Source organism: Aythya ferina, assembly GCF_964211825.1.
Source record: "Aythya ferina genome assembly, chromosome: 11".
Lineage (NCBI taxonomy): Eukaryota > Metazoa > Chordata > Aves > Anseriformes > Anatidae > Aythya > Aythya ferina.
Genome location: NC_140307.1, coordinates 10,645,476 through 10,672,252, shown reverse-complemented (window position 1 = coordinate 10,672,252; position 26,777 = coordinate 10,645,476). Strand labels below are relative to the sequence as shown.

General features: G+C 38.0%; 1 protein-coding gene across 4 annotated transcripts; it reads left to right on the top strand.

Annotated features, from left to right (window-relative positions):
• Positions 1–476: 476 nt before the first annotated feature.
• On the top strand, positions 477–26,777 carry SPPL2A (signal peptide peptidase like 2A). Of its 4 annotated transcripts, XM_084532387.1 has the most exons (17): positions 479–795; positions 4,391–4,510; positions 5,711–5,893; positions 6,658–6,747; positions 9,872–10,005; positions 12,251–12,402; positions 15,407–15,503; positions 15,774–15,875; positions 16,585–16,666; positions 16,988–17,062; positions 17,777–17,833; positions 17,991–18,044; positions 18,456–18,555; positions 19,441–19,518; positions 19,843–20,003; positions 22,124–22,157; positions 26,455–26,777. In XM_084532387.1, the coding sequence occupies exons 1-17, from the start codon at positions 742–744 to the stop codon at positions 26,484–26,486; spliced, it is 1,605 nt and encodes a 534-aa protein (XP_084388513.1). In that variant the 5' UTR covers positions 479–741; the 3' UTR covers positions 26,487–26,777. The 4 variants fall into 4 exon arrangements, with proteins under 4 accessions (XP_084388514.1, XP_084388516.1, XP_084388513.1 ...); XM_084532390.1 differs by lacking the exon at positions 22,124–22,157 and having other exon boundaries at positions 478–795; XM_084532389.1 differs by lacking the exon at positions 17,991–18,044.

Genomic DNA, 26,777 nt, shown 5'->3' with positions numbered 1-26,777 from the left:
TCAAGACAGGCCTGGGCCCTTTGGGTAGGGGTGGGAGGGGGCTGCCCAACCAGTTCTCAAAAGCCCTCAGTGAAAGACATTGCACAACTTCCTTAGCTGGTAAATCACTGAGCTGCTTCGGCGTGCCTCCTTCCTGCGAATCACGCTGGTTCCTACATCTAGTGCATCACAGTCCTTCTAGCAGTCATGGCCTGGAAAACACTTTTTAGGGCAAAAGGTGCCATTCCCTCACCCATTTGTCATGGGTCATGCTTTGCAGCCCACCCTCCCCCTCGCACTGCTCTCCCATGGCTCTGTGTCTGTGCCCGCTCATGCCAAAAGACTGAAGGGAGGCGACACACGTTTGTCTCTGGAGACTTGGGGCAAGCCCGACCGTCTCCTTCAGATTATGATGGCCGCGGTAGGTAACCAAAGCCCAACACCTCGGAGCCGCTAGGCAGAAACCAGCTGCTGCGTGCCCTGAGGACAGCAGAGCGCCCAACCACGACCCAAAACGGGGGCGGGCAGCGCCGGCTCCTCACCACAGCCCCCTCCGAGCCCTCCCGAGCTGAGCGAGCCCGCGGGCAGCCGGGGACCTCCAGCGGCAGCGCCGCCCCGAGGCCGGGGCCAGCCGGCCTCACAGAGGGGCCGCGGCGTTCGGGCCGGCGGCTGCAGCCCCCAGCGGCCGCGGGGGACAGAAGAGGAAGTGAAGCCGCTCCGGGAGCCGGTGGCGCTGCGAGGCCCCGGCAGCGGCCGAAGAAGATGAGGGCTGCCGGGCTGCTGTGCGCCGCGCTGTGGGGCCTGCTGCTGCCGCCGGTAAGGGGCTGCGCCGGGCCGGGAGAGCTCGGGGAAGGCGGCGGGGCCGGGCCGGGCGCTGCCTACCGCCCCTTCCTCCGCACGGTGCTGAGGGGGCGGCCTCCGGACCCGGCCCCGCAGCGCTGCGGGGCCGCTTTGGGTCGGGCCGAGGCGGTTGCAGCCTTCCCGAGCTGCCTGCCTGCGGCCGGGCCCTGCCCGGGTCGGCGCCCCGCCGCTCCCCTGCCCCGGCCCGGCCCAGTGAGGAGCGCTCCCTGGGCTCCCATTTTGGCAGGGGGGGTCTGAGTCAGGCTGTGGATGGCTGGGGGAGAGCTTGTGGTGTACCTGTGTTCTGGTTTTGTGTTTGTTCGGCCGTCCTGCGGGACGGTTTGGTCGCTTTACGGGGCGCCCTGGCAGCCTTTCCCCACATCCTGACGTGCGGTGCGCCGGGAGCCTGGTAGCTGCCCTGGTGCCTGCCTTCCCCTTCTGGCAGGGGAAATGGGGAAGTGAAAGCCTTCATAATCTGTTGAAGCCATGTAAATAAAGGGTATGCCACCATTAAGTACTGCTCCACTCAGGGGTCTGTTTTCTTTGTTTCTTGTTTTTTTAACATAATTTGTGCTTGTTTTGATAAGGCAGGATCCAGAGTACTTCCCTGTGTAGGCAATCACAGCTTGATATTCACAACAGCAGGCATGGAGCACAATGGTTGTGTGTGTGTGTGTGTGTGTTGTTGTTGTTATTTTTTTGGTTTTTTTTTTGTTTTGTTTTTAAATCACCTTAAGAATGGCATTGGGCGAAGTAGCTTGTGTCCATCCTTGCAAAGTGCTCCCTTGGTCTTTGTGAGCCCTGTGCAGCTCTCATCAGCTGTATTAGGGTTTTCTCAGCAGTGCCATTACTCTCTGATCCTAACTCAATGGTTTGTTGCTGCTGACAGAGGAAAGGACTTTTCCTGCCTGCCTGTAAAACTCCAGGCCCTGTGTCCTGCCTTTTTTGCTCTACAAACGCTTCAATGGGCCGGTTCTGGCAGTGGTGAGCACTTAGGTCAGCTCCTTGAGCCTCAAGAGCAGTACCCTAAGAGTGACAAGGTGAGGAGATAGCGCTGATGTGCAGGGAAGGAGCGCTGCTGTCTGAGCACAGGCACTGGTTCCCCGGTCACAATGTCCCCAGGGAAGGAGTGTTTGTGTCACAGTGCCAATAGCAGAACTGCAAGATGCTGCTTGTGCTGTTCATGCTTCGTTTTTTCTACCTTTCTACATTTCTCTGAAGTTCATGTTGTTACTTGCTACATACAAAATACTTTGTTCCTGTTCTGCACATTTGAGTTTCTTGTGTCTTATCTAGATGCTAAACATGATGGGTGTTGTAAATACAGGCTTGGCTTGATCACTCTGTCCCCTGGTTCCCGTAACTTCAGGTGTTCTACATGATGGGGTTACCACTACACCTGTAAGTGGAACAGTCAGCCCAAGCTTATACCCCTACTGTGACTGGGGAATGTATTAGGAATAATAAGGATTAAGAGACACTATAAGATTTTATTATTTTTTTTTCTGTGAAAGATGAGGAGTTACACAAGAACAGTTTAAAGGTGGTAAAGAAAGGAGGGAAATGAGAGAACCACTTGTCAAAAACAGGATGAAATCTGTTTGAAGGTGAAGGGCCATTGAGAATTGTCTGAACTTGAAAGTGAAAGTTGATGATATACCTTTACAGACAGCTGTTATGCCTTTATTTCAGGTGCAAACATTTTTATGCTGCAACAAGTCAGCCTATGGACAGGCCCTGTATCCCATCTAGTAGCCCTTATCCATTGTGAAACAAAGAAACTGTAGTAATTGTAAAACACTAAAAGTTCAGTAGGATGCAATATGACTTCAATAGGGATGTTCCAAATGAGGTGTAGCGTGTCGTGTTTATCTCCCTGCCTGTGGCAGGGGGGTTGGAACTAGATGATCTTTAAGGCCCTTTCCAACCTGAGCCATTCTATTATTATTATTATTATTATTAACTTCTAAACACTCTTTAGAGCAGCACCAGGGTAAACATCATGCTCTGGTATTCCCTCCCCCATCTTGTGAGCAAGAATTGTATTCTTCAATTCATCCCTAGAGCAGGGAAGCTTGCCAAACAAAACATGCGTATCAAATAAGCAAGTAATCACTTCTTTTAGACAGACTTGTGCTTGTGTGGCATTAACACTTGATTTTCTGGAGCACAGAAAATTCTTATTTTCCTTTGTGGAACAGAAAGAGCTTTCAATGGGTGGAAATGTCTGAGAGGTTTTGCACCTGTTAGAAGATTTTTGCTTTTAATTTGCCATTGGTTTATACTTTCTGATGAGCACATTTGAGAGGAAAGCTCGATTAATTTTGTACTGGTCATAAATTATGGAACAATTTATTTTAGCTGACATCTGAATAACTGTTGTATGTTAAACAGTTAATGTGCTCAGGCCCTCTGACACAGTTCTCCCAGCAGATGTTCACGCACTGTGGCAAATATAATGGATTCCTCTGAAGAAGGTTTCTTGCTATTCAAACCAGGCAGGCATAAACCTCAGAAACAATATCATCACATGTTTTTCTTTTCTTAGTAGGTCTCACTTGCTGTAGAATACTGATATGTTAGCCTGAGCAGAAATACTTCTGTAGCATTCATTGATTAGCATCGTACATCTGCCAAATATTTGGGATTTACCCCCCTAGCCATGCCTACTTTTAGCTTAGTATCTCAGTATTCTTTCAGACAAACCTGAAGTCTACAACAGGATTATTTTTTTTCTTTTTTTAATATATTGGTACTTCCTGATGTTAAGGTCAGTCTTTCTCAAGAAAAAACAGTCAAAATGAGATCATCCAGCATTTTTCTTAGGGTGATGCTTGTTTGAGATACAAATGATGCTTATTGGTTTTCACTACTCTGCAGCTGTAACTACATCTACTCCTCAATCAGTTTGTTGATCCACATAGAAACCTGGCCTTTATTAATATATTAACACTAGGATAACTCATGTAATATACATTACTTTCATGTACTTACATATATAGTATACAAGTAGTACAGTGTTAGTGTATGTTAATCACTAAAATTAACAGAGGTTTTAAAATGTATATGTATTTTATAGTAAATACTAGAAATTATGTTACATGAGGGACTTTGAGAGTAATCTAGTGAGATTACTCTCAATGAGAGACCAGGATTTCTTTAGACAAATTCTTTTTAAAGTACAGTAATTGGTCTCTGTGCTTAAAATTGTTTGATTAGAAACTATTCTAGGTATTGCCATGTAATACCTTTACTAGTAGGGGATATTCTAAATTCTGCAAACAGGCAAGGACTTTAATCCATTTTTCTATATCCTGTTTTAATGCCTTTCTATGTAAAATCATACACTTCTCTTGGAAAGTATAGGGTTCTGAATCTGACTAGCTCCTCACTAGTTTTCCATCCTGCTCCCCAGCTACCTCTCTATCATGAAACTATATTGTACAAGTAAGTTAAATGTATGTATATCATCTCTAAAAGCTCTTTCTCTTTCCTAACAGCTTTTTAGGAGAAGACCTGTATACTCATGGTCTAAACTTTGTTTAATTTGGAACACCTTGGTTTATTTCAGATAAATGCAGATGAGGGAATCCTGCACGCTTCTGGAAATGGTGTACCTCCAGTAACAAAGGATTACTGCATAGTTTACAATTCTAATTGGATCTCTCTTCCAGACAGTCTGAACAATGCTGTAAGTAAAGAGTCGTATTTTCTAAGAGAACTACAACACGAGATAAGTGTGGGTCGGCTATAACTGGTCTTCACTTTTTTGGGTGTTAAATTGGTACTATACTGAATACTATTGCATCCTCCACCCACAGAAATGAAAGATCTCTGTGTACTAGTAGAAAGAGATCCATATAGTGAACGTTTCTGTACTGTAAAAAGTAAGTTTTTAAAGTTTATAAAGATGCTATTCTGTCTGTGCTTAAAACCAGATCTAAATATGATGTGTTTTTTTTTTCCTTTGGGTGTCAACAGTATATCCAAGTTTTAGATTTGAGAGTAAAATTCTTCTTTATTTGTTTATAAAAACACATAAAAACACAAAAACACCTAAAAATGTTGTAAACTTGTGAAAGATTTCTTTTATCAGTTTGTCAGTTTGCTCTCCCATTTAACTGTCTTGTAACTTTTCTTATGTGGTGAAAGAGGAGATATTTCAGATGATCTTGGGTGTGAGGCAGAAACAAATCTTTTCTTTAGGCATTCTTCCTATAAACAGGAAATACTTAATGTTTGGAAGTGATCAAGACAGCAGTATTTTTCTCATTTCTCCTCCTTCCCTTCTGTCATTCATTAGCAGGTTTACTCAATGCAAAACGGAATAATTTGTCAGTCCAAACATCTTTGCTGTTTTACTTTGGCCACTGGGATGTCATGCCTAACTAAAGAAAACTGACAAGTTTAAAATCATTGTCAATCTTGAACTGAAACTTTTTTTTTTTAAAGTAATACATTTTTAAGTTTGCCAACTGTTTCTGAACAGGTATTACACTTCAAAATTCTGGTTACATTATATCAGTTAGTGGTGGGTTGCTTTGTTTGTTTGTTGTTCCCGTGAAAAATCTGGAAATAACTTGAACTATATGCTGGATTCTCCAGAACTATAGGCAGTGATTTTTTCTACGTAGCCAGAGTTGTATGTTTGAATTACAACTGCTGGGAAACTGTACTTAGAACAGCCAGGTATTTTGGCTATATGATGTTCTAAACATCCTTCGGTATTGTCGGCTGTAGAAACTGCTGCCCTGATTTTATATTTCTGAATCCATTATTCCTTTCTGTTATGCCTCTTCCTGGCAAACCTCCAATTAGGGATAGTCTTACAGATAAGTTTGCATTATCAGATTTGCTTCTTTGATGCTTTCTGCTCCTCTTCTCTTTGCAGACTTTTAGGACTCTGGAAAACCTGACTTCTACAGTACTCTGCAATTCTTCTGAAGTTCCTTCTGGCTTAATGAAGGACAAAGCAGTTGTAGTGATGAGAGGAAACTGCACTTTTCTGGAGAAAGCAAGAATTGCTCAAAGATCAGGTGCTAAAATGCTGTTGATCGCCAGTAAAGCTAGGCTGGTAAGTTACAAACTATGATTTTCTTTTGTAGTAAAATAATATCCTATCTATTTGGTCCAAGTCATTGCTGTGCAGAGATAGCTCAGAAGTCCCAGAAGCAGGGGACTACAGGAATGTGTGGGATTCCAGCATGAGGTAACCTTCCCCACCGAGCACAGTGCTAGTGCTGCTGCCCTTCAAGGGACCAAAGGGGTCATTCTGAATTAGCTCTGTGCAATGCTGTGTTGCATTATCTAAAAGTATCCACAGCTGAACTTCTATCAAGCATTATTCTATAATGCTTGTCATTGTCATCCCATAATTTCAGCAAACTCTGAACTCCTCATCTTCTTAGATAATATTTTGTTTTAAACACATGACAAACGTAAACTATTTCATCCGAAGCTGGAAATAAAGAAGGTATGGAGATGCTACAGATACTTCTGCTTTTGTTGTTTTCCGTTACAGCTGCAAAATATAAATACAAATATTTGCAATTTCAGAATTTGTGTGATTATCGTGAGGTTGTTTCCTATGCTTCTAAAACAAGTTTAAAAAACAAGTTTTGTTTATTCTTTATAATACTATAAAAGCACGGGACCTTAATGAATCCAGATGTGATGGTAACATCACCTGTTTTGACCAAAGTACATCTGTCTTCATTAATCCCTAGGAAAAGGAGATGAACTAGCTCAATTTTTCTTCCTACAAATTCACTGAAATTTAAAGGACAATCTGCACCTGTTTGGGCTCAATACACTTACCACTAATACTTTCTGTTTTAGGCTCCTCCTTCAGATAACAAGACTGATTTTGAAAATGTGACTCTACCAGTTGCTCTTATAAGATACAATGACATTGTGGATATGCAGCTGGTAAGTAATATAATTTCAGCATGTTATGGTTTGTATAGACTTAGGTTTTTGATGAAATAAATAAAAATTAATATCAACCATGAATGTCTTCCTGATTTGGATGGGCATAGATAAAGATTCACAGAAGGGGATGGGTATTAAATCATGGAAAGACTTCCTTCTTCAAGTCAATTTAAGAGAATATTTAATTAGAACACTAAGAATGGGACACAATAATGGTTGGAGGGTAATCTTAGAAATCTTCATCCTAAACAAGATAAGCACCCTTCCAGTAGACTTGTATAAAATTGCAGGTGCTTGGCAAATGTCAAGAACTATAGGCTGAGAGGGCTATTCCTTTTGCACAGAAACTAGAACAGCTGAACTTGTATCAAGCAGCATGATATTTTGCAAGCAAGCAGTACCTTATAAGGTTGGATCTTGAGGATATTGTATTTTTGTTGTCTTTATAAGATCATAGGCTCTGTTTCTATAGCATGACAGCATCTGTTATACACAGGTTAGGTGGTATAGTTTGGTTTTCTGCTGATGAGTTCATGACGAGATGCCAAGTTTATGTCTTTAAAATCTGGCAGTTGTGGTATCTCCTACACTTGCAGGGGGGTTTTGTTGTGGTTTGTTTTTTCTTCTTTTAGTTTCTTTTCCTTGATGCCTAATATTAGGATACCGAATGTTGCAGAAAGTTTTAAAGAAAACTATGTTTTCTTGGGTGTGGAATTTTTGTTGTTGGTGGTTTGCTTTCTGTTGTTTTGTTTGTGTATTTAGTGTTAAATAGCTTTGCTAGGCAGGAGTTGCACTGCACATGTTTTCCTATGAATAGCAGAGGCTAGCAGTAACCTGTGTAGTTTTAGCTCCTTGGATTGAATTTGCAAGCTTGTTTCACCATTTCTGCTCTTAACCTTCAGAGCTGCCGTGGGAAGTTGGCTTAGGTAAGTATGTGAACTGAAAGTGTCCCGAGATATCTGGGACTTTGGTTGTTTTCTCCTTTTTTATTTTTCCATTAAAGTTTGGTTCTTATAGAGCATTGATGTGACTTGAAGGATTGCGGTAACACTCCTCAGTCTGCCATAATCACTGAAGAATACTGAGTTTCGGTTTAGGTTGTCCTCTTTCTTGAAACTTAATCATTCAAGGAAGCAAGCATTGTGTGTTTAGCTGAGTGATTTTTATACGTGCCCTGCTAACCTGGGGGGCAATTAGGGCAAGGTTAGATCCCTGATTTGTTCTAAAACTTCTCTGCATCACTTGATTGGCTAGTGTGGTTTAGAGTGGTATCACACAGAATCGCTTCTGTGCAGCTACAATAATTCAACAAATAACTTCGCTAGTATACAAGTATGCCAGGTGATGTCTCATGCTGCTGTTGAATTGAGGGGGAAAATAATTTTTGTCTTAAAGAAACTGTCTTCATAAAAGTAGTAAGAAACAAAGCCTTGCCTACAAGTGATCCTTTCCTAGTTCTGATGTATTTTTTGCCGTGGTTTTGTCATGTCACTGGCAGTAGCTGTTAGGAATGATATGTACTGCTTAAAAGCTGGCAACCGTAATATTCTTCCTAGTACAGCTGCATATTACATTTTAATGCTCTTTATGGCTTCCAATTCTCTCTTTTTAATTAGAAGAGAGAGACAGCACAGTCTGAGGGGAGCCAGTTGGTGTAAGCATTCTTTTTACTGTTTCTTAGAATGTTTGAATTGGGTTTATGAGGAATCTTGTCAGTTTTAGAGGCCTTCTAGGAAGTGAGCTGCTCTCTTGCTGAGCTGTTACCTGATGGGCTGTATTTGGTTGTAGTGCTCTCTGTGGTAGCAGCTGAGATTTCAGAAGATTTCAGAAGTTTTCAGTGAAGAGCAGAACAAAATGAAATAACTGTTCTCCATTCTAATGTGAATTTTGCTTTATTAAATTCATGGAATTTAAAGGAAAAACTGGGATTAGATGTATTGGAGTTGAGTATGAAAAATATATAAGCCATTATTTTTTTTCCTTTTGTCTTCCACCTACAGGGTACTCTAATTTGTTTGTTTGTTTTGCCTTTATCTAATGTTATATATCACTTCATACAGTAGTAGTGTTTTACCAACACTTAAATTTTCTTTCATGTTTTCTAAAAATGTGATTATCTGAACTGCCATAACTTGAGGCAAATGAATGATTGACTTCTTTAGGCTGCAGTAAGGTTAATTCTGTAATTAGATAATTCAGATGCTGAAATGAATCTGCTGTCTTCACATATGGCCCATGTATTCCACTACACTACTCAGCTTCCTATTCAGTCTCACCACTGCCAATTTGATCTTCCTGTAGCCAAACTTGCCCGACGTGTTCATCTCTTCTTTTTTTATCCCACATCCCACTGTTAACAAATCTGTTCTACCACATCTCTGAAGTGTGTTTTCACTGCAGTGTTGCTTTAGGTGCCTTGACTTCAACAACAGCTAACCTTCCTCACTTTCTGTCAAATTGTCACCCTTTCTTTGTTTAAATCTCACCTTTCAGTCGCATCGAAGCATTTAAGTTACATGAAATTGCTTTCTTTTATTTTTGAATCCATCTCAAGTTGTGTTTGTGAAAAATTATTTTTGAATCTTTCTGTCACCATGAGTTTTTACTGTGTCCTGTCTGAAGCATCTTGTCTTTATCTGCGCTGTGAGTTTTGTGGCCTCAATAGCTAGAGGCAGACCTCTACTCATATCTCAGTGGACCTGTGAGTCTTTATTTCAAGGTAATTGACTCCAGATATGCCCTCCTGCAGAACCTAAGTCTTTGGTAGCACATGGTATATTTGTGGGATAAAAAGCATTTGGATTAGGGGTAGGTACAACTTCTCAGAAGCATTGAAAGATTGCAAAGAAGTACCGTTTTGCCTTGTGGTATCCATATTTACCACAGCAGTAGTAATAAAGCTGCTTTCTAACCTGGTTATCTGGGAAGGTGGCATGGTAGACACTGCATCTTTACAATGACCAAGACAAGAATATGGGATATGTTATGCAGTAAGTTGAAAATGTCCTTGTTACCATTGTGTAGGGTTAAGAGCAGGAAATCGTATTGTGTGCCTTGTTGGAAATTAAGCAGTATAATTTCGTTCTTGTCTTTATGAAGTAATTTGTATGTTCTTTTTCAGACTCTCGGAAATGACATTAATGTGACTCTATATTCACCGCCTTTGCCGGAGTTTGATTGCAGTATGGTTGTCATCTTCCTAATTGCTGTGTTCACTGTGGCACTAGGAGGCTACTGGAGTGGAGTAGCAGAACTGTAAGTCTGCACGACAGAACTGCGTATATTATGTGGACTACAAGTTTTGTGAAATCTCTAGTTATGATTAGTAAGACATGATTTATTTTTTTTTTTAGGTGATTGAGGTGCAATTAGATGCTTAAGCTTCTTGATCATCTATGTAACCTTTAAAAAATAACAAAACTGTTGTGACCTAAACTGCTTAGGGTTTTCCACTTAAAATCATGAGTCTTTGATAACAGTATTTCTGGATGAGAAGAGTCTGAAGACAGGTTTGACAGGCATGCAAGAAAACATAACATAATGTATACTTCCCTTTCTACTTTCCTGGTGTCTTCCTCTGCTCTATCTCTCAGTAGGTCTTCAGGGAACCCTAAGCAATAGGTTGTAAAAGTTCCTGAGTGATAATGCAGCTCTTGGCAGGATGAGTGAGAGTTAATGTTGTGACATCGGAATATTCCATTATCCGTGAAAAAATACGCATTTTAGCGACACCTTTAAAATCCAGTGATCTAGGAGGTACAACTGTAAACGTTGTCTGCACTGGGGACCTGTACAAGTGCCTTGTTCCAGCTGGCTGAGCACCACCCAAGAGGATGTCTCCATGCCACAGCCCTGTCACTGGCAGCACTGGGGAGCACAGCTTGGTTGTGTCTGGGTGGCTCCAGCCAAAGTCCACCTAGGCTTATCTGCCTCAGCTGTGTGTGTTATCTGGCAGCAGAGCTGGGGCAGTAGCAGCTCTGGGACTAGGCAGGGGAAATGAGACATAAGGGTGTGTGTGGTATAGCTTGTGGCAAATGCAAGGAAACAAGCTGGTAAGAGAGGTTTCTGCACAGTGTTGGGAGAGTGTGCAGCTTTGTTTAGTGAAGTGAAGCACACTGGGTTCACAGAACTGGTTTTACTTTGGGGTTGAACTGGTTGTAGCTGGTCTTTCAGAGCATGGTATTATCCTGTAGCATTTCTTGGATGTCTGTGCACACGCAATGTGCCAGTCAGTGTACTTTACAACAGAGAACAGGAGATTTAGGTAGTAGTGCTTTGTTCCCCACAACAGCAGGGAGTGGATTGTATGTGATAACTGCGCCTTCCTCTTTCCCACTAGTTGTTATGCAAATATTAAGTGATTTTTTTTTTTTTTTTTTTAAGATTAAAGAAATAGAAGGGGGGATTCTTTTTTTAAAGGCTAGATGTGATTATGCTTCTTTTTTACCCTACAGTGCTTCAGGGTGTGGCTGCACTGAATGCTAAAATAACAAAATGTGATGCTGTTTCCCATATTGGGGAAAAAAGTCCTAATGTAATTACATTAAATCTGTTAGAAGTGTACTTTCATAAGTCTAGGGTGAGTTTTTTTTTAAGCTGCTTATTCAAAGCATGTTCTCTGAGAAGGTGATTCATCTAACAAAGTGTCTTGCTCCTATGGGCTTTTTTCTTTTGAAGGTAGTTGTTTCAGTGCTGAATTCAGCATTTTGTAGGTAGGCCCTGGGGTTTGTCAGGAACACGCTATCTGATGGGCAAGTTTCACTAGCACCTTTACTTAAAGAGTAGTAGGGCTGTCTGCTCAAAGAACAGAGTAAAACATAACAATTTGGCTCCTGATTTGGATGGTGTGGTATAAATACGGAGTATGTAAGCACAGAAATCTTACTTCCGGTGAACATGCAAAATGTCTCGTTTAACACACACACACACACACGTTCATTTACTCTGTAATTATGGGGTATAAAGGTAAAAGAATTAGTCATTAGCTAGTTTCATTCTGCTAACATGAGGTGTTTTTGCAGATGCTCAGTGTTATATAATTGAGGTTTTAAACACATGGATTTTAATTTTTCACAGAGATTGACTACATTTAGCCCAAGATACTTTGTAGTCAGAGGTGATGTGCTAACAAAGCTGAGTACGTGCATCCTGAAAAGAGGTTAAGAGTTTTTATATTGGACAGCTTTTCCTCACGCCGATCAGGATTTTGATTGGGAATTCTCATTAAAGTTGGCAATCCCAGTATTGTTGGAAAGGAGGGCAGTTAAGAATCTTTTCCTTGTGATCTATGCTAAGCTAGAAGTGCACATCTCCATCAAAAAAAATGGAGAGAAACTCAAACAAAAAGCATACCATTTTTTCTGAAAAGCTTGAATTCTGATAATAATAAGATTTAGACCTAAATGCCGTCAGTCAAAATGATTTGTAATAAAAAATTGTGTTTGTAGTAAAAGCTTTCCATAATCTCTCATCTGAAGTAAGTGTCATTTTCTTAATACAGTGAGAATTTGAAAGCAACAGTAAGTCCTGGGGAGAGAGAAACAAGACGGAAAAAGGAAGAAAATGTTACTTTCACTCCTCTAACTGTTATCTTGTTTGTCGTCATCTGTTGTGTAATGCTGGTCTTACTTTATTTCTTCTACAAGTGGCTAGGTAAGAAAGAAAGGATAATCTCCTTTGTCTTTTTTTTCTGCATAATTTTAAGTGTCTAAGTCTGAAAAGCTAGATTTCTAAACTAAAATTAATGTAACTTTGTTAATTGTACTGTACATCTATGAGTAGAGGGTTGAAAAGATGTAGCTGCTAATTAAAAAAGAACGAAGAAGCTTTCTTCTACTGCCTTAGAGTCTGCCTGGATGGTGCTTATTCTGAGTGAAGTAATGTGGAGGAGAGGTGACTGGTGACTGCCAACAAAAAAACAAAACCCACAAACAAAAGTAAATGATATATGCTGATGTTTTTAGGAGGATGACAATGACACTTTAATAGTCTTTAGAGTAAAAGATTTTTGGGGGTATCGCAACATTGACCTTGAGTTTGTGGTTGCAGTGCCCTAATTGAAGTATCAAGCTAAATGGCATTCATTCCCGTAATGGAATAAACTGAGGCATACTAGCAATAAGGCAATTTCTTGAATGATGCAATTCCAGTAAAACTTAGTTTCCAAACTGTTGACTTTTTTTTCCTCCTGCCCTCAAATTATGCAACCAGAAAGCATGTACTGTTTTAAATCACACTTTTTAGTGTGAACAATGTGTCTTTCATTCTGAAAGCTTCCTGAATTCACTGTTTCCAATAATTTGTTACCAGGTTACCATCCTTCTTCTGCAGAAGAAACTTCACCACGCTGACTTCTGATTTTGTTTATATTTGGTTAACTTGATTCTATGGTCATTGGTACCTTGGCTAAACATGTCACAAAAAAAAAAAAAAAGACTGATGAATCTTTTAATTTTATTAAAAGGTTTAGCTTAAAAACTTCCTGTTTACTCCTAGTTTCAGGTGAATTTTTGGAAGAAGTGATGAAAAAGGTCTCTTAAAGGAGAAAGGGAGAGGGGACTGGAGTGAAGAATGAGGCCTCTTAAAGGAGGGGAAATGAAAAGGATAAGTTAGTTGGGGACAGGAAGAAATGTGAAGGGTTCAAAGCAAATATGTAACAGATTTTTGTGAAGAAGCCTTAGTGTCTGCACTTTGAAGCAGACACAAGCCGTTTCCATGGTATGGTAAGCTGTCCTATGGGAAAATTCTGCGTATAATTACATGTAAAACCAAACAACGATAAAACCCCACTGTGTTGTTGTGATCACTATAGTGTGTGAACGTGAGTCCTAACATCAATACTTGGAGACAACATCGAGTAGTCAGTAAAGCTAGAAAAATTCACTTGCTGCCAGCTTCTCTGTGTAGACTAAATCCCAGGTCTTTATAGGTTTCTAGGGTTCCTTGCATATTTTATGTCTAAACTTAAATAACAACTTAAGGTTTGGGCTGTTTTCTTGTTTTTATTTTGTTGTTGCTGGTATGATGCCTTTCTGGCGCTGGAATGAATTCTGAGCAGGTCTGTGTTAACATAAAACTCAAAATCTGAAGGTACTACTCATATTAAACCAGAGGGTGTGGAGGAAAAGCAAATAGTTTTTAAAAAAAATCCAGACACTCCCTCAGGTTTTCTTGCTTTTATTGGTTCTGTTGCTATCTTGGGTTCACTTACAAAAGTGCTCAGCCTTTTATAACTTTACAGATGGAAAAGTATTAAAAGGGTATGATCTTTAAAGAAATCACAATGGCATAGTGCTTTAACACCTTGCAGTACTACAACAGAACTATCTTGAATGTACAAACCAGAATTTCCACAAGTACGGATAAACTTTTGTTACAAATATACCATAATCATGGTCTTTAAAGCAGAACACCACTACTGACACAATTGTGCATTTTTTGTTGCTGTACTAGAGGTGCTAAGTGCATTTGCTTAAAGCAGTAAATTTAAATTTACTTCACCACCTGTAGCTTAATTCTGTAACTGAAGCACCAGCAGGTGTTACCAGCAAAAAGCTGCTGCTTTGCTCCCCTGCAGTGGTGTGGGGGAGAGCATCAGAAGGGCAAAAGAGAGTAAACTCATGGGTTGAGATGGGGACACTTTAGTAGGTAAAGTAAAAGCTGTGTACACAAGCAAAGCAAAATGAGGAATTGGAACAACGCTTCCCATCAGAAGGGCAAGTATTTGGCTACTTACAGAAAAGCAGGGCTTCATCATGTATAATGGTTATTTGGAAAGACAGACAACATTACTCCAAATGTCCTGGGGACTTTCTGTACACCCTCAGCGTATTTGCAGGTTTGCAGCGGTGTGTTATCAATGCTGCCTTGGTCACCAATCCAAAACATAGCACTGTAGGAGATGCTATGGAGAAAATTAACTCTATGCCAGCCAAAACCAGTACGCCTGTCTTGCCTATTTTTCAGTAAATTCCCTATAGATGTTAGAGTCAATTTCTAGCCAGACCTTTGTTACAATAAAACAAAAACAAAAAAACATGTAAAAAACTGTTTTTATTGTCCACCTGTATTTCAGGGTGCTTAGAATAGGCAGTATACCCTAAGTTGGAACACAGTGTATGAAGTCTCTTCCCAAGGAGGTGGTTCCTAGCTAATCAGAAATTTTGGAAGGTGTATAGTATCTTAAAATGCTATTTAAATCATCAGTCAGAGCTAGAGATTGCTGAAATTTTTATACATTAGCAGACAAGATGACTACAGATATAAATTTGAAGTGAGGAGTAAGTATTATCAGTAATTGAGAAAGCTGGCAGTTGTAAAAGAGCACTTCAGTTTTAAACATAAACAAATAAAAGTATGTGAAGGCAGTATCAGACCACTTTTCCCCTTAAATAAAGGAAAAAAGAGTGCTTTTTTTAAAAAATAAAAATATTAAAAATTCAGGTCTTGAAGAGAACTCTTTTCATGGAAGAGACATTTCAGAATCTAGCACTATGCAGTGATCTGTAACTGGGGTCTCCAATGACAGTGTACCAAGTAGCACTATAGCTGTAAACAGTTTAAATCATATGTACATCCTTGTGTTTGATACCTGTTTGCTGTATTTGCTCCCATTGTATTTTGTCACTGATTCCTACCACCCATTCTTTTTATCTAGTATATGTTATAATATCAGTCTTCTGCTTGGCATCTGCAACGAGCCTGTACAACTGTCTTGCTGCACTAATCGGAGAAATACCATTTGGACAGTGCAGGTATTGGACACCTTTCAATTCTTACAAGGTTTCTTTTGTTGTTTTTTTTTTTCTTGTTGCTACTAGAGGTGGTGTGAAAACATGAGTGTAGTTTGATAAAGTCTGCAGTTGGAAAAATAATGCCACCCACTTGAGCGCTGATGAAACAAAGGGGTGGGAGAGGGGGGTCTCTGGATGAGAACACTTTGTCAGCTTAAGGACCTGTGACAGCACAGGCAGGTATTTTGGCTGTTTTATGCTTTCTTTTTAATTTAATTATTTTTCTTTTAGAATTACGTGTTGCAACAAAAATATTGAAGTGAGGCTTATCTTTCTCGCTGCATTCTGCATAGCAGCAGCTGTTGTTTGGGCAGTGTTTCGAAATGAAGATAGGTAAGTGGTGCATTCTAACTTGAAAGGGTAATATGAATAAACGTCCTCAAAAACCCTTCTCATCTCATAACACTTTCTGGCACATGGCGTCCTTCTAAACTACGATGCCTATTAAAAAAAAAAAAAAAAGTCATAAGTATTTATGAAGCTTAATAAGTATGGGAGTAATAGAGAACAAAGCTATACAAATGAACTGTGTGGCAATTTGGAGTTGCAAAAAATTTTGAAGATGAGGAAGAACTAGCTTGATTGCTAATGATCACCATAGTGGAAAAAAGTGCAGAAATGGTAATATAAGCATGAGACCCTAAATAAATATTATAGTAGAATCCTAAGAAGCATCATGAGCCACACGGTAAGCAGGGCTTCCAGTCAACATGTGTTGAGCAAGTGAGCAGTCATACAAGGGAATGGCAAGACCCTGCTGTAGCCTCTGCTGTACTCATTTTCTCTGAGCCACACTGACAAAGAACAGTTACCAATTTATGATCAGAGGCTAGTGAAAATTGTTGATCTTGAAACTAGTGTTTTTGTGGTATTGGTAGCAATACTTTTAAAAAAAAAATAAATAAATAAAAGGAAAAGAAAAACACCTTGTTTTCAGTTCCCTTTTGCAATTTTGCTACCTACAGAAAAATCTAAAAAAATCATTATACTTAAATACCAGCGGTAAGTTGGACAACGTGTGAAAGTGTGTTCTTATATTTAGGTGGGCTTGGATTTTGCAAGATATTTTGGGAGTTGCTTTCTGCCTAAACTTCATCAAAACACTGAAAATGCCCAACTTTAAGGTACTGTAAATTGCATATTTTAAAGTATTTTAATGCCACATGTATAAGTTTAGCATCAAGAAGTAAGTTTTTAATGCTCAAGAAGTATTGGAAAACAATAAATTTGCACAAATTTTAATTATAATAGTTATTTTAAAAAATATTCTAATGTTATGCTGGAGTAGAAACCTTGGTGTAGTGTGGGTTTTTTGTTTGTGTTTTTTTTTTTTTTTTCCTTCTGATTCTTTCTTTATTTTTTAATGTGGTGATACAGTAAGGGTACCAAAATGTAATTATGCAGTCTTTGAAAACCCGTGGTATTTTTTTCTCTCTCCTTTCCAGTCCTGTGTGATACTACTAGGCCTTCTCCTTCTCTACGATGTGTTTTTTGTCTTCATAACACCATTTATCACGAAGGTATGTCCATGAATTTCTCTTGAAAATCAAAATGATTGTGGCAGCATTTTTGTCAGATGACTGTTTTTTTCAGTATTCTCGATGCAGAAATGCTGTCTTCCTTTTCTTTTTTCCTGTTCAAGGCAGCAGTGGTTTAAATTTCTGCCTTGCAAGGATCATAATGCTTGCATAGGTATGATAAATTTTGTTAAATGAACAATTCTCCAGCAGTCTTGTGGCCAGAAATATCCTGTCCCCATTTGTGTGACAGGGTGATGACTAGCAGTGACTGTTCCCCAGTTTTCTTCCTCCTTTTGCTTTCGACATCCTTTTATGGAACACTCTCTAGTACTTTCTTGCAGTGCTGATTTGCAGTGTAGTATGAACTATATGCAAACATACTTTCTTCTATTTGGATGCAGAAAGGTCACGTCAGAAAAAGCTAACACAGTTTTATCTAAACACCCAGCTACACCTGGTGGGTTTGTGTTGGTTTTTTGTTTGTTTGTTTTTGTGTATGTGTGTTTTGTTTTTGTTAATCATTTTAGACTGGACTACGTGTTTTAAATGTAAAACAATACTGTATAACACTATTATATTAATGTATTCCTTTTGACATTTGTGATTTTTCCAATCCTGAATTGTAAGATGAGGTGCAAGAAGTTTTTTGTAAATGTAGTATGAATGTTTTGATATATTAAACCACTAACTTTAGAAAAATAAACTGAATTTCAGAATGGGGCAAGTATAATGGTTGAAGTTGCAGCTGGTCCCTTTGGAAACAGCGAAAAGGTATGAATAGCTGTTTTAATATGTGTAACATACCAATACTGACATTTTGTAGCTAATTCATAGCGTGCTTTTCAGCATAACTTTCTCACAAAATATAGCCAGCTTTTGCTATTTTCTTTTAAGTATTAAATACCTGTTGACTTGGGTTTGATCCTAGAATGATGGAAACTTGGTGGAAGTCCCTACTGAACGCTCAGCTCCCCATGAGAAAGTAAGGATTGTATTTCAGATACTGGATTTTTAAATCATTCCCTCTGAAAAGATTATTCTTTTGGGGAAAACCTGACTATCCAAATTTCTCTTCAGGGCCTGGATATCAATACTGTATAGTTAGGATAATAATCCAGACTTGCTATTCTCATTGTATGGTTAAAAATAACTTAAGACAACATGTGGCGTGTACATATTATTTGTAAATCTGAAATTCTAATTTACATATTGCCTTAAGCTTTATCCACTCTCTGTGATGGTTTCTGGTTTTTACTTTAGGTCCTACCTATTTCGAAGTCATGAGTTATGATAAATTAATGATATTTAAACTGTTTATTCATTAAAAAAATATCCAGAGTACCAGGATGCTTTATATTAGATTTATGTGGGCTTGTGAAATACTGTTTTACAGTTACCTGTGGTTATTAGAGTGCCTAGACTTGAATACTCTGCAGCGACATTGTGTGACATGCCATTTTCTTTGTTGGGTTTTGGAGACATTATTGTCCCAGGTGAGCAGATGTCTTTGGCAATTGTAATTTAGGATTAAATATTTCTTGGTTTTGATTCTCAACTGACTTATGAGAGGGATTATTCTGCAAAGCATTTTCTAAATCAAATACAGCAGTTTGTATTGATTTGTTAGTGTGGAATACAAGAAAAGCCAGAGTATAAGAAAGGTTGGTGTGCTACAGTCTACTTAAATAATGAATGTTGTTTTGCTTTTCTTTAGTGTTGTGTTTTGTGAAAATACAAGTCCCACAGATAAATCCAGTTGTCAGTGTTAATGAAATCTTATTAAAATCTCACCGAAAGCAAGTATTTTGTGACTCAGGCATTATTGCGTCATAAACTATGAAATTAGAGGTGAGGTCATGGAAAATGTTTTGTCAAATTTTTCTACCTTAGAAGAGCTGAATTTTGCCATAGCTGAATAGCTGAGTGTTGGGCAAATTACTTAAGTGCAAAGCTCCATCTCGTGACAAGACTGCTCTCCCTTTTATTGTGATCAGTACTGAGGCAAAATTACTGACTGTTACGAGTGAGCATTAAAATCCTATTGAAGATAAGTATTAAAAATAGGTGTTACTCTTCTGTATTAGTGCCTTCAAAATTGAAAGTAGCACAAAATTCTTAGCTTGCTTAAAACAAACAAACAGAACCTTCTAATACCACCCTTTTTAGCATATTTGCATTGTGGTTTTGATTTTCAGTACTTAATGCAGGATTTCTGAAACTGGTTCTTGGCTTTACAGAAAAGAATTGAGAAGAAGATAATGCACAGTAATGGGAAGTCTTAGTATAATTTCTTCTTATGCTGCTTTGATTTGGAAGACTGGGTAGAAAAGAATTCATGGCTACATGTTTCATTAAACCATTCTTTTTCTTTGTTCAAGGGCTTCTGGTTGCCTATTGTCGAAGATTTGATGTTCAAACAAGTTCTTCTTCTGTATACTACATTTCCTGTACAATAGGTAAATCGTGATTTTTCAGCTATTTTAATCTTCATCCCATTTTTTTTTTTAATGGCAGAACTAGATAGCTTTCTCCAGGTAAATGTTCAGTGTTGTCAAGAATCTCTTTATAATCTTCTTAATGTGCCTGCTCATACTTCAAGTGAGTGTTCTTCATGATAGTTAGTTGCTTTGAGAAAGCTTGCAAAAATACATAGCAACCTATTGTCCCTCCTTACTGCAATTAGATCAGCAAGGTACATACTAATTAAAGAAAAGTTTTTTTCGCTTACTACAATAGTTATTTCATTTAAAAATATACTTGCTCTTGATCGTGTTTTATAGCTTATGCCGTTGGTATGGTGCTGACTTTCATTGTTCTGGCATTAATGAAGATGGGACAACCTGCCCTTCTCTACCTTGTACCATGTACACTCATTACTAGCTCTCTTGTTGCTTGGAGACGCAAAGAGATGAAGAAGTTTTGGAAAGGAAGCAGTTACCAGGTAGGTTGGATGTCCTGAATATTTTATTGTTAGTAATTACTTTCTGTATTTGTTTCTGTAAGTACTTGGTAATACAAGCACTCCATTTTTTCCTCTAGTTTTAATGTTGATTAGTCTCAGAAAGAATAATCAGAAAGTCGTGACTCTTAGAAAATCTTAGCCTAGTAGTTGACGTGACAAAATGAAGCTTAAGGAACCTGAAATATCTGGTTCAGTAATCATGGAAGAAGGTAATTTATTCAGTTGTTTTTTTCTTTCTTTTAAATGTATTTTGTGTGTGTTTTAACAGTGCTTATCTATCATCTTATGTGGTATATAATATCTGAATTGCAGATGTGATTTCAATCCGCAATAGTAGTCCTGTGTTAAGAGTCAGTTCAAAAGTTAGTGATGGACTAGAATTTTAGAGACTAGTTTCTGTGCATCGTTGGTGTCTTACATTGTCAGGATGATATGGAGCATTCAGCAAAAAGATTTTGTGTGCTTATGTAACTGTATCCCAGCATGCACATACACACCATGTTCAGGTATACTGCAGTTCACCTTTGGTCATCTCTAGCACTACCCAGAGGAGCAGTAGTACTTAAAATCCCGCCAGCCATCTGCCTCCACCTGTTGAGATGAGTACTTTCATCCTGATCTTGCCATAGCTGTGGTAACTGTATGAGTTAGCCCCTGAGAGCTGGCATTTATTGTAAGATAGTCAAACTTCAACATTACTCTATATTTATTATTAGAGACCTGAAGTCCTTAATAGTTAGTTCAGAAATTATCTCCTGTATCTCTCTGTGTTGAACTCGGCTCAGAGAATGGATAGGGTTTGTTGTCAAAGTTGATGGTGAAAAGGAGCAGCTTTTGCTTTTGTTCAACTTCTGGATTGCAAAGCTGAGGCAAACAGTGGAAGCCAGGTGGTGGTAATTTCTGTAAATGTAAAACTGCAGTTCTGCAATTCCTAACGCATTACAAATTAAGCATTGCCTTTTGTTGGTGTAACTGATATCCTGCACCTGCATAAGCTGAAGTCTAAGTCTCAAATTGCTTTGGAGAAGATCTTTAACTAATACCTTGTTTCTTTGTCAACAAAAAGAAGTCTTCTCCTTTCATAGAAGCAAATAGATGTGTTTCTCTGTAGGTCAGAATTATTCTGGTTTACCATGCATTTGTATATAAATCAATGATTGCTATTCTGAAATAAATTGTTACATGTCAAAGTTCAGTAACTCTGGGACTGTTGGAGAAATAAGCTTCACTATTTATTTTCCTCACGAGTTCTGAGTAAGATTGGCCTAAGTAAACCTGGCAAATCTCATAAGCAACAAAAATTTCTTGCACTTCTCATAGTAAAACTCATACTTGGAAGAATTATGTTGCCATAGTAGTTATTTCATGTCCTTTCAACTGGTTTCTTGAAGGATTAAAACTGTTCTGAATTTGAGCTTGTTTTGAGGTCAGATGATCACATTCCTGGCACAATTTATTATGTTGATTTCCACCCCCTCTACACCACCTCTGAGTTAGACTTGTCTGTGATTGGACACCTTAGTAAAACTCCTGTTTTTCTATAAGTTACACAAAAACTTTCTGATGAGCTCTTCTATATTTTTGTTTTCTTTTCTTGAGAATGTTACTCTCAAGAAATTGCACTCTCAAAATGCTGTAGTGTTGGTCTTTTCTCATATGTTGTCCTCCCAGTGTCAGGCTGCATTTCAAACTGCCCTTATTGACATGAACAAAAAAAAGCAACACAACCCTGATGTCCAAATCTTCAGGTTGCCACACTCATTCTGAGGAGAAAAATTATAGAAAGGCAACAGAAGACTAACTTTTGCTAACTTTTGCCTGCTGAAGCAACGGTAATTTGGACTGGACTAGACATTCTCCATTGACAAGGGGTGACCAGACTTCTGTAGAAATTTGCTTCATCATGGGAACAGAGAAACCTTGCAGGTTAGGGCAAAACATCCCTAAGATAGGGGTACAGCAGGATATGCAAGGTATCAGATGACTAAACTTCTATTTGCTATTTGCTTGTAATTCATTAGTTAGCTTTCTTTATTTGCGTTTTCTGATTTTTTTTTTCTTTTTTATATGATTTTAATAATGGAATGAATTTTATTTAGGTGTTGGACTCCACCAGGACGCCTTTGCTACAAGGTGTGATTATAGCCTTCTTTTAATGCAATTTTAATAATTTTTTTTGCTCTTTCCCCTCTGCTGCTGCTTTTCATTCTTCTTTTTGTCTGTTTTCTTTTTCATTTTTCTGAGTAATTCATAAGAAAAAGGTAGCAGTGAAGACAAGCTGTGAAAGTAAACCTGCAGTTACCCTTAGTTGTCTTTTCCTGTCAAGAAATTATGGAAAACTTAATATAAGGTACCTATGGAGCCATGATTCGTAAGATTGAATGTAGGCTTTGTTTTCTTTTTTACTCTATAGTTTCCCAAATCCCTTGGAGTATCTTCAGCTACTTAGAATTGATGGTAGTTGTGCTTTTGTTAACTACATGGAAGTTCCCCTGCTAATTTTTCTGTGCCACTGCATAGATATGAAAACCTGCTTAGAGCTAAACAACAATTTTATTGTCCTCTGTCTGTTATAATGTTAAGCATTTTAATTCATCTTTATTAGCTACCTCTGTAGTCTATGATCTTACTGCTCAACAGTACAATTTATCCCTTACTGTATGTAGTTCTTGCAGTGGGGTAAGGAGCAAGGATTCAGACCAGCTTTTGTGGTCTTGCTGCTGTACGACTTCTAGACAGCAGTGAGAAAGCAAGAAAGAACCTTAATAGGCTATAGCTCATGACTGCTAACACTGATACAATACATATTTTTCACTGTCTACTGTCTCATGCACAGCATGTAGAGAGCAATACAGTCTTTTAAATTTAAACTTCTTGCAGAATTTAAGTATTGATATATAACTTGAATTACAGTCAGCAGGCTAGATTTTCAAATGTATTTATAAAGCGTAAGCTGTCTGCTGTGTGCACTGAAGAAAATTTGAGGTAGTGAATTCTGGCTGACTGTATCTTAAATTCTGGATTAAAAACTACTTTTCTCTTTAGCTTCTTTCTTCTCTTCTAATAAAGAGTATTTTAAATCTAATTAGAAAGTCTTTAGTAATTAAGAAATTATAGATACAAACACAGGAGGAGGCTAGCAAGTGGGAAGAGTAGAATGCAAATTAAAATCAGATGGCCGGACTGTATTTTTATAACTTAAGTCTTCTGTCCTTCTGTGTGCACTCAAATTCTTGCATAGGATTACTAAAATCAATTTTCAAGTTTCTACTTTATATATTTATACATATATAAATATATTTACTCCCTAAGATAGTTCTGAGATCCCATAATTCTTATTTGAGAGCATTTCTCTTATTGCATAATGATAGTCTTAAATTCTAGTCCTGCCATGTGTGTTTTTTTTTTTTTGTTTTTTTTTGTTTTGTTTTTTTTGTTTTTTTATGAAGTAGTCTTGAATTGTAAAGAGTCCCTGCATAAGAAAATATCTTAACAACGGACTGAAAGAAAGGGATTTCTTAGGAGAAGAACGTACCTACTTCCCTACCACCAAGTGGGCAGTATTGCTGCTGTGAAGTGTATAGTAAAGATTTTTTTAGGTTTTCTAGACAGCTTATACTCCTCAAATATGTCTGCATTATATACTAATGCTTGTTACTTACTTCCCAGTTATCAACTTAGAAAAAAACAGTATTTTAAAAATCTCAATACAGTCTATGAAATCACTTCGGTAATGTCATGAAAAATCCTGCAGAGTAGTAGAACTTTGAAGTCTTCTAGATGTACAAATTGTGTTGCAGCTTTTTTAGAATTTGTCATTTGGAAGTGTTTAGGTATTTATTACCTGTTCTCAAAATAATAAATCAACGGATTTGTCATTGGCATGTTAGGCAGTAAGCACCTGCTATTTAGTACTGTAAGTTTAAACCATGTTTTTGAGATACTTGCACATTAATCAAAGTTAGAAAGTTTTAAGAATTATGTGAGTGTAACACCATCAGAGTCGATCTTGTTTTCAAATGTGTACATAGGTATTATTCTTTTATAGGTAGAAGTTGGGATTACCATTTCTAGTTTGGCTGTGTGCGTGTGTAGCATTTATGTTTTTTTAATAGTTCACCATGTTAGGATCTACTTTAGTTCCAGAGTTTATCTGTCTTGACACTACCTACCATACCAAATAAATAAATAAATAAATAATGTTAGGAATTCAGATGTGGGGAAAAAAGCTGATGAATTTCTTCCACTTAAAAAATGCTTGTCAGCTCTCCACAATGTTCTGTCTGATTCCTTTGGCTCTTCCAAGGCTTGAGATGACAATTTTGTCCAGGATTTTAGCACTGTGCCTTAATCTTGATGCTCATTGTCATAAAGATACCTGCCTCTTCTGCAGAGATTTTGAGAACATGGTTGTCCTGAGAGAACCTACAAGTGGGATACTCTTATGGAAGAAGCTACTTAAGGCAGGTCTACATGTTTAGAAAGGTATCTGTTGTCCCTGACTTGAAGTTGTGGGCTATTCTTGTGAAGACAAGAATGTATTTCTTCATATATAGTGAAGAGATAAGAAATAGCAGGTCTATTTTGGTCTAAAGACCTTTTTCTTTTTTTTTTTTTTTTATCTTGTGAAATTTATGTGTATCAAAAAGCCCCAAACACCTTTAGAATCAAAATGGCTAGTAGAACATAAACTGAACTTAAATATCTAATACATCAGACTTCAAAATTTAAATACATGTGATATCTTCAGTTTAAGCACATTTTGTGCTATTTACCTAGTTGCAGGATTAAGAGAAGAGTGCTTGACTTTGGGATACAGTCAATTGTTGCAAATAGTATCAACTCTTTCTTCTGGAAGCATTCCATCTATTTAATAGGGAAATATTTTACAATAACACTTACCAAAAGTACCCTCTCTCTATGCCAGCTGTTGGATGATCCTCCTCTAGGATAAAGGAAGCCATATATTACTTGGTGTGATTTTGTACTGCTAGTGCTGGGTGGTTTTGTTTGTTTATTTGTTTGCCTAATTTGTTGTGTTTTGCTTTTCCTGGAAACAGATAATTGAATCCTCATTCAAAACAACTGTTTAGTTTCTGTAATTGTAGGGAGTGTTTTGCTTTGGTTGACTTTTGATGTGGGTTTTTGGTCATAGTTCAGAGGCAAGATTCTAGGTATACTGAAGTGAATGTAAGACTGTCATTGGCAGAAGAGTTTGATATTGCCGGGCTGACTGTGTGTTACAGTTGAGTTCTTGGGTGTATCAGCAAATGCATGCCTAAATTGTTCTTGATTCTGACAACATGAAGGTAGTCGTGTGAACAAACGTCTCCTGGTTTTAGTCTAATCTATACTGTGCCCACAAGGATCTCCTAAGCCTTTCTTCAAGTCCCAATGACTTGTTTTGGCCTTCATCTGAGCTTACTGTATGGCATGCTGGTGCATCCAGATTTGGAAATATCTTGTTTAAGTAAACCTAATTTTAAAAAGGTACATTTGTATACCTTGTGATGACTCGGTTGTGCCGGTGTAAAAGAGGATATGGCACAGATGGGTCATACCTAGAAAAGGAGGGTAAGGTTTCTACCTTTTGATACTAAAAGTGTTAAGCCCTTGGCCTAATAACCCTGCCACACTGAACATCAGAGCTCCTTGACGTGTTCTGTTTTCAGCATTGGTTTTACTACTTTCATATCTTCTGTTTTTCACATATCTGTTTTTCAGCTGTTAAAACTATCCAAAACTGCCCAATCCTTGGCCTCTTGCTAATTATGAAGTCCTTGAACTGGTCAATCTAAGTTTGTCATGCTAACCAATACATGTGCTTACCTCTGATTCTTTTCAATGTTTTGTCCTAGGGATGAAACCAGAGCCTTCACTGTTGTCTCACAATACAGCAATGGATAGGGAAACAAGCTTTTGTTTAGTCAGGGAAAGTACAAAATTGTCCAGTGAAATATATTTGTAATACAGCTAGCTCTTACTGTCATAAAAAGAGAAAGATAGTCTTTTCTATTCAAGCCATTGCTTGCTAACTGTAAATGTTAAGTAGGATCTTAGGCTCTCTTTCCAGTTTTTCCAAACTACCTTTGAAAAACTTGCTTAACCCCGTATTTTTTTCCCTCCACATTCAATAATCGAGACACTTTTGATACGTAAGTTTAATTTCTTGAAGAGGACTCGAATCCTTGGATGGCAAGTGCTTTTGTAGTCAAAAGCGTTAACTAAGAGCTTTTTGATTAACTAAAAGCTATTTGGCTTGAATACTTTTCTGATTTATAGAGGACTTCCTATCTGTATGCTGCTAAAATGCACTGTAATACATGTTTAATTGTATTTCTCTTAGCTAACAAATACTTTGTACCAATGGGGGGAAAAAAGCAATATTTCTATATAAAGAACTGTCCTTTTTATTTTTTTTTACATTTAGATGATGGAACATCTGGATTACCCAGGAAATGAAGAAGGCACAGCATCAGCCAGTGAACAGCCTGGAGGACAATAGCAGTTAGGATTCTGGCTTAAAATAGTATTCAAATTTCCTACAGATGAATTACAGTAAACTTGGTGAAGATTTACAATAAGAGTATTTCACACTCTGTGTAAAAGGTTTTTTTACTCCACCTATATTTTTATGAAAAATATTGTTATTAACATAAAAGTAATCAAAATAGATTTGCATTTTTACAGCCAAACCATAGCTAGTAAAACCGTGCCTTATTTTGATTTAAATAAAAGGTATTTTCTATGCAA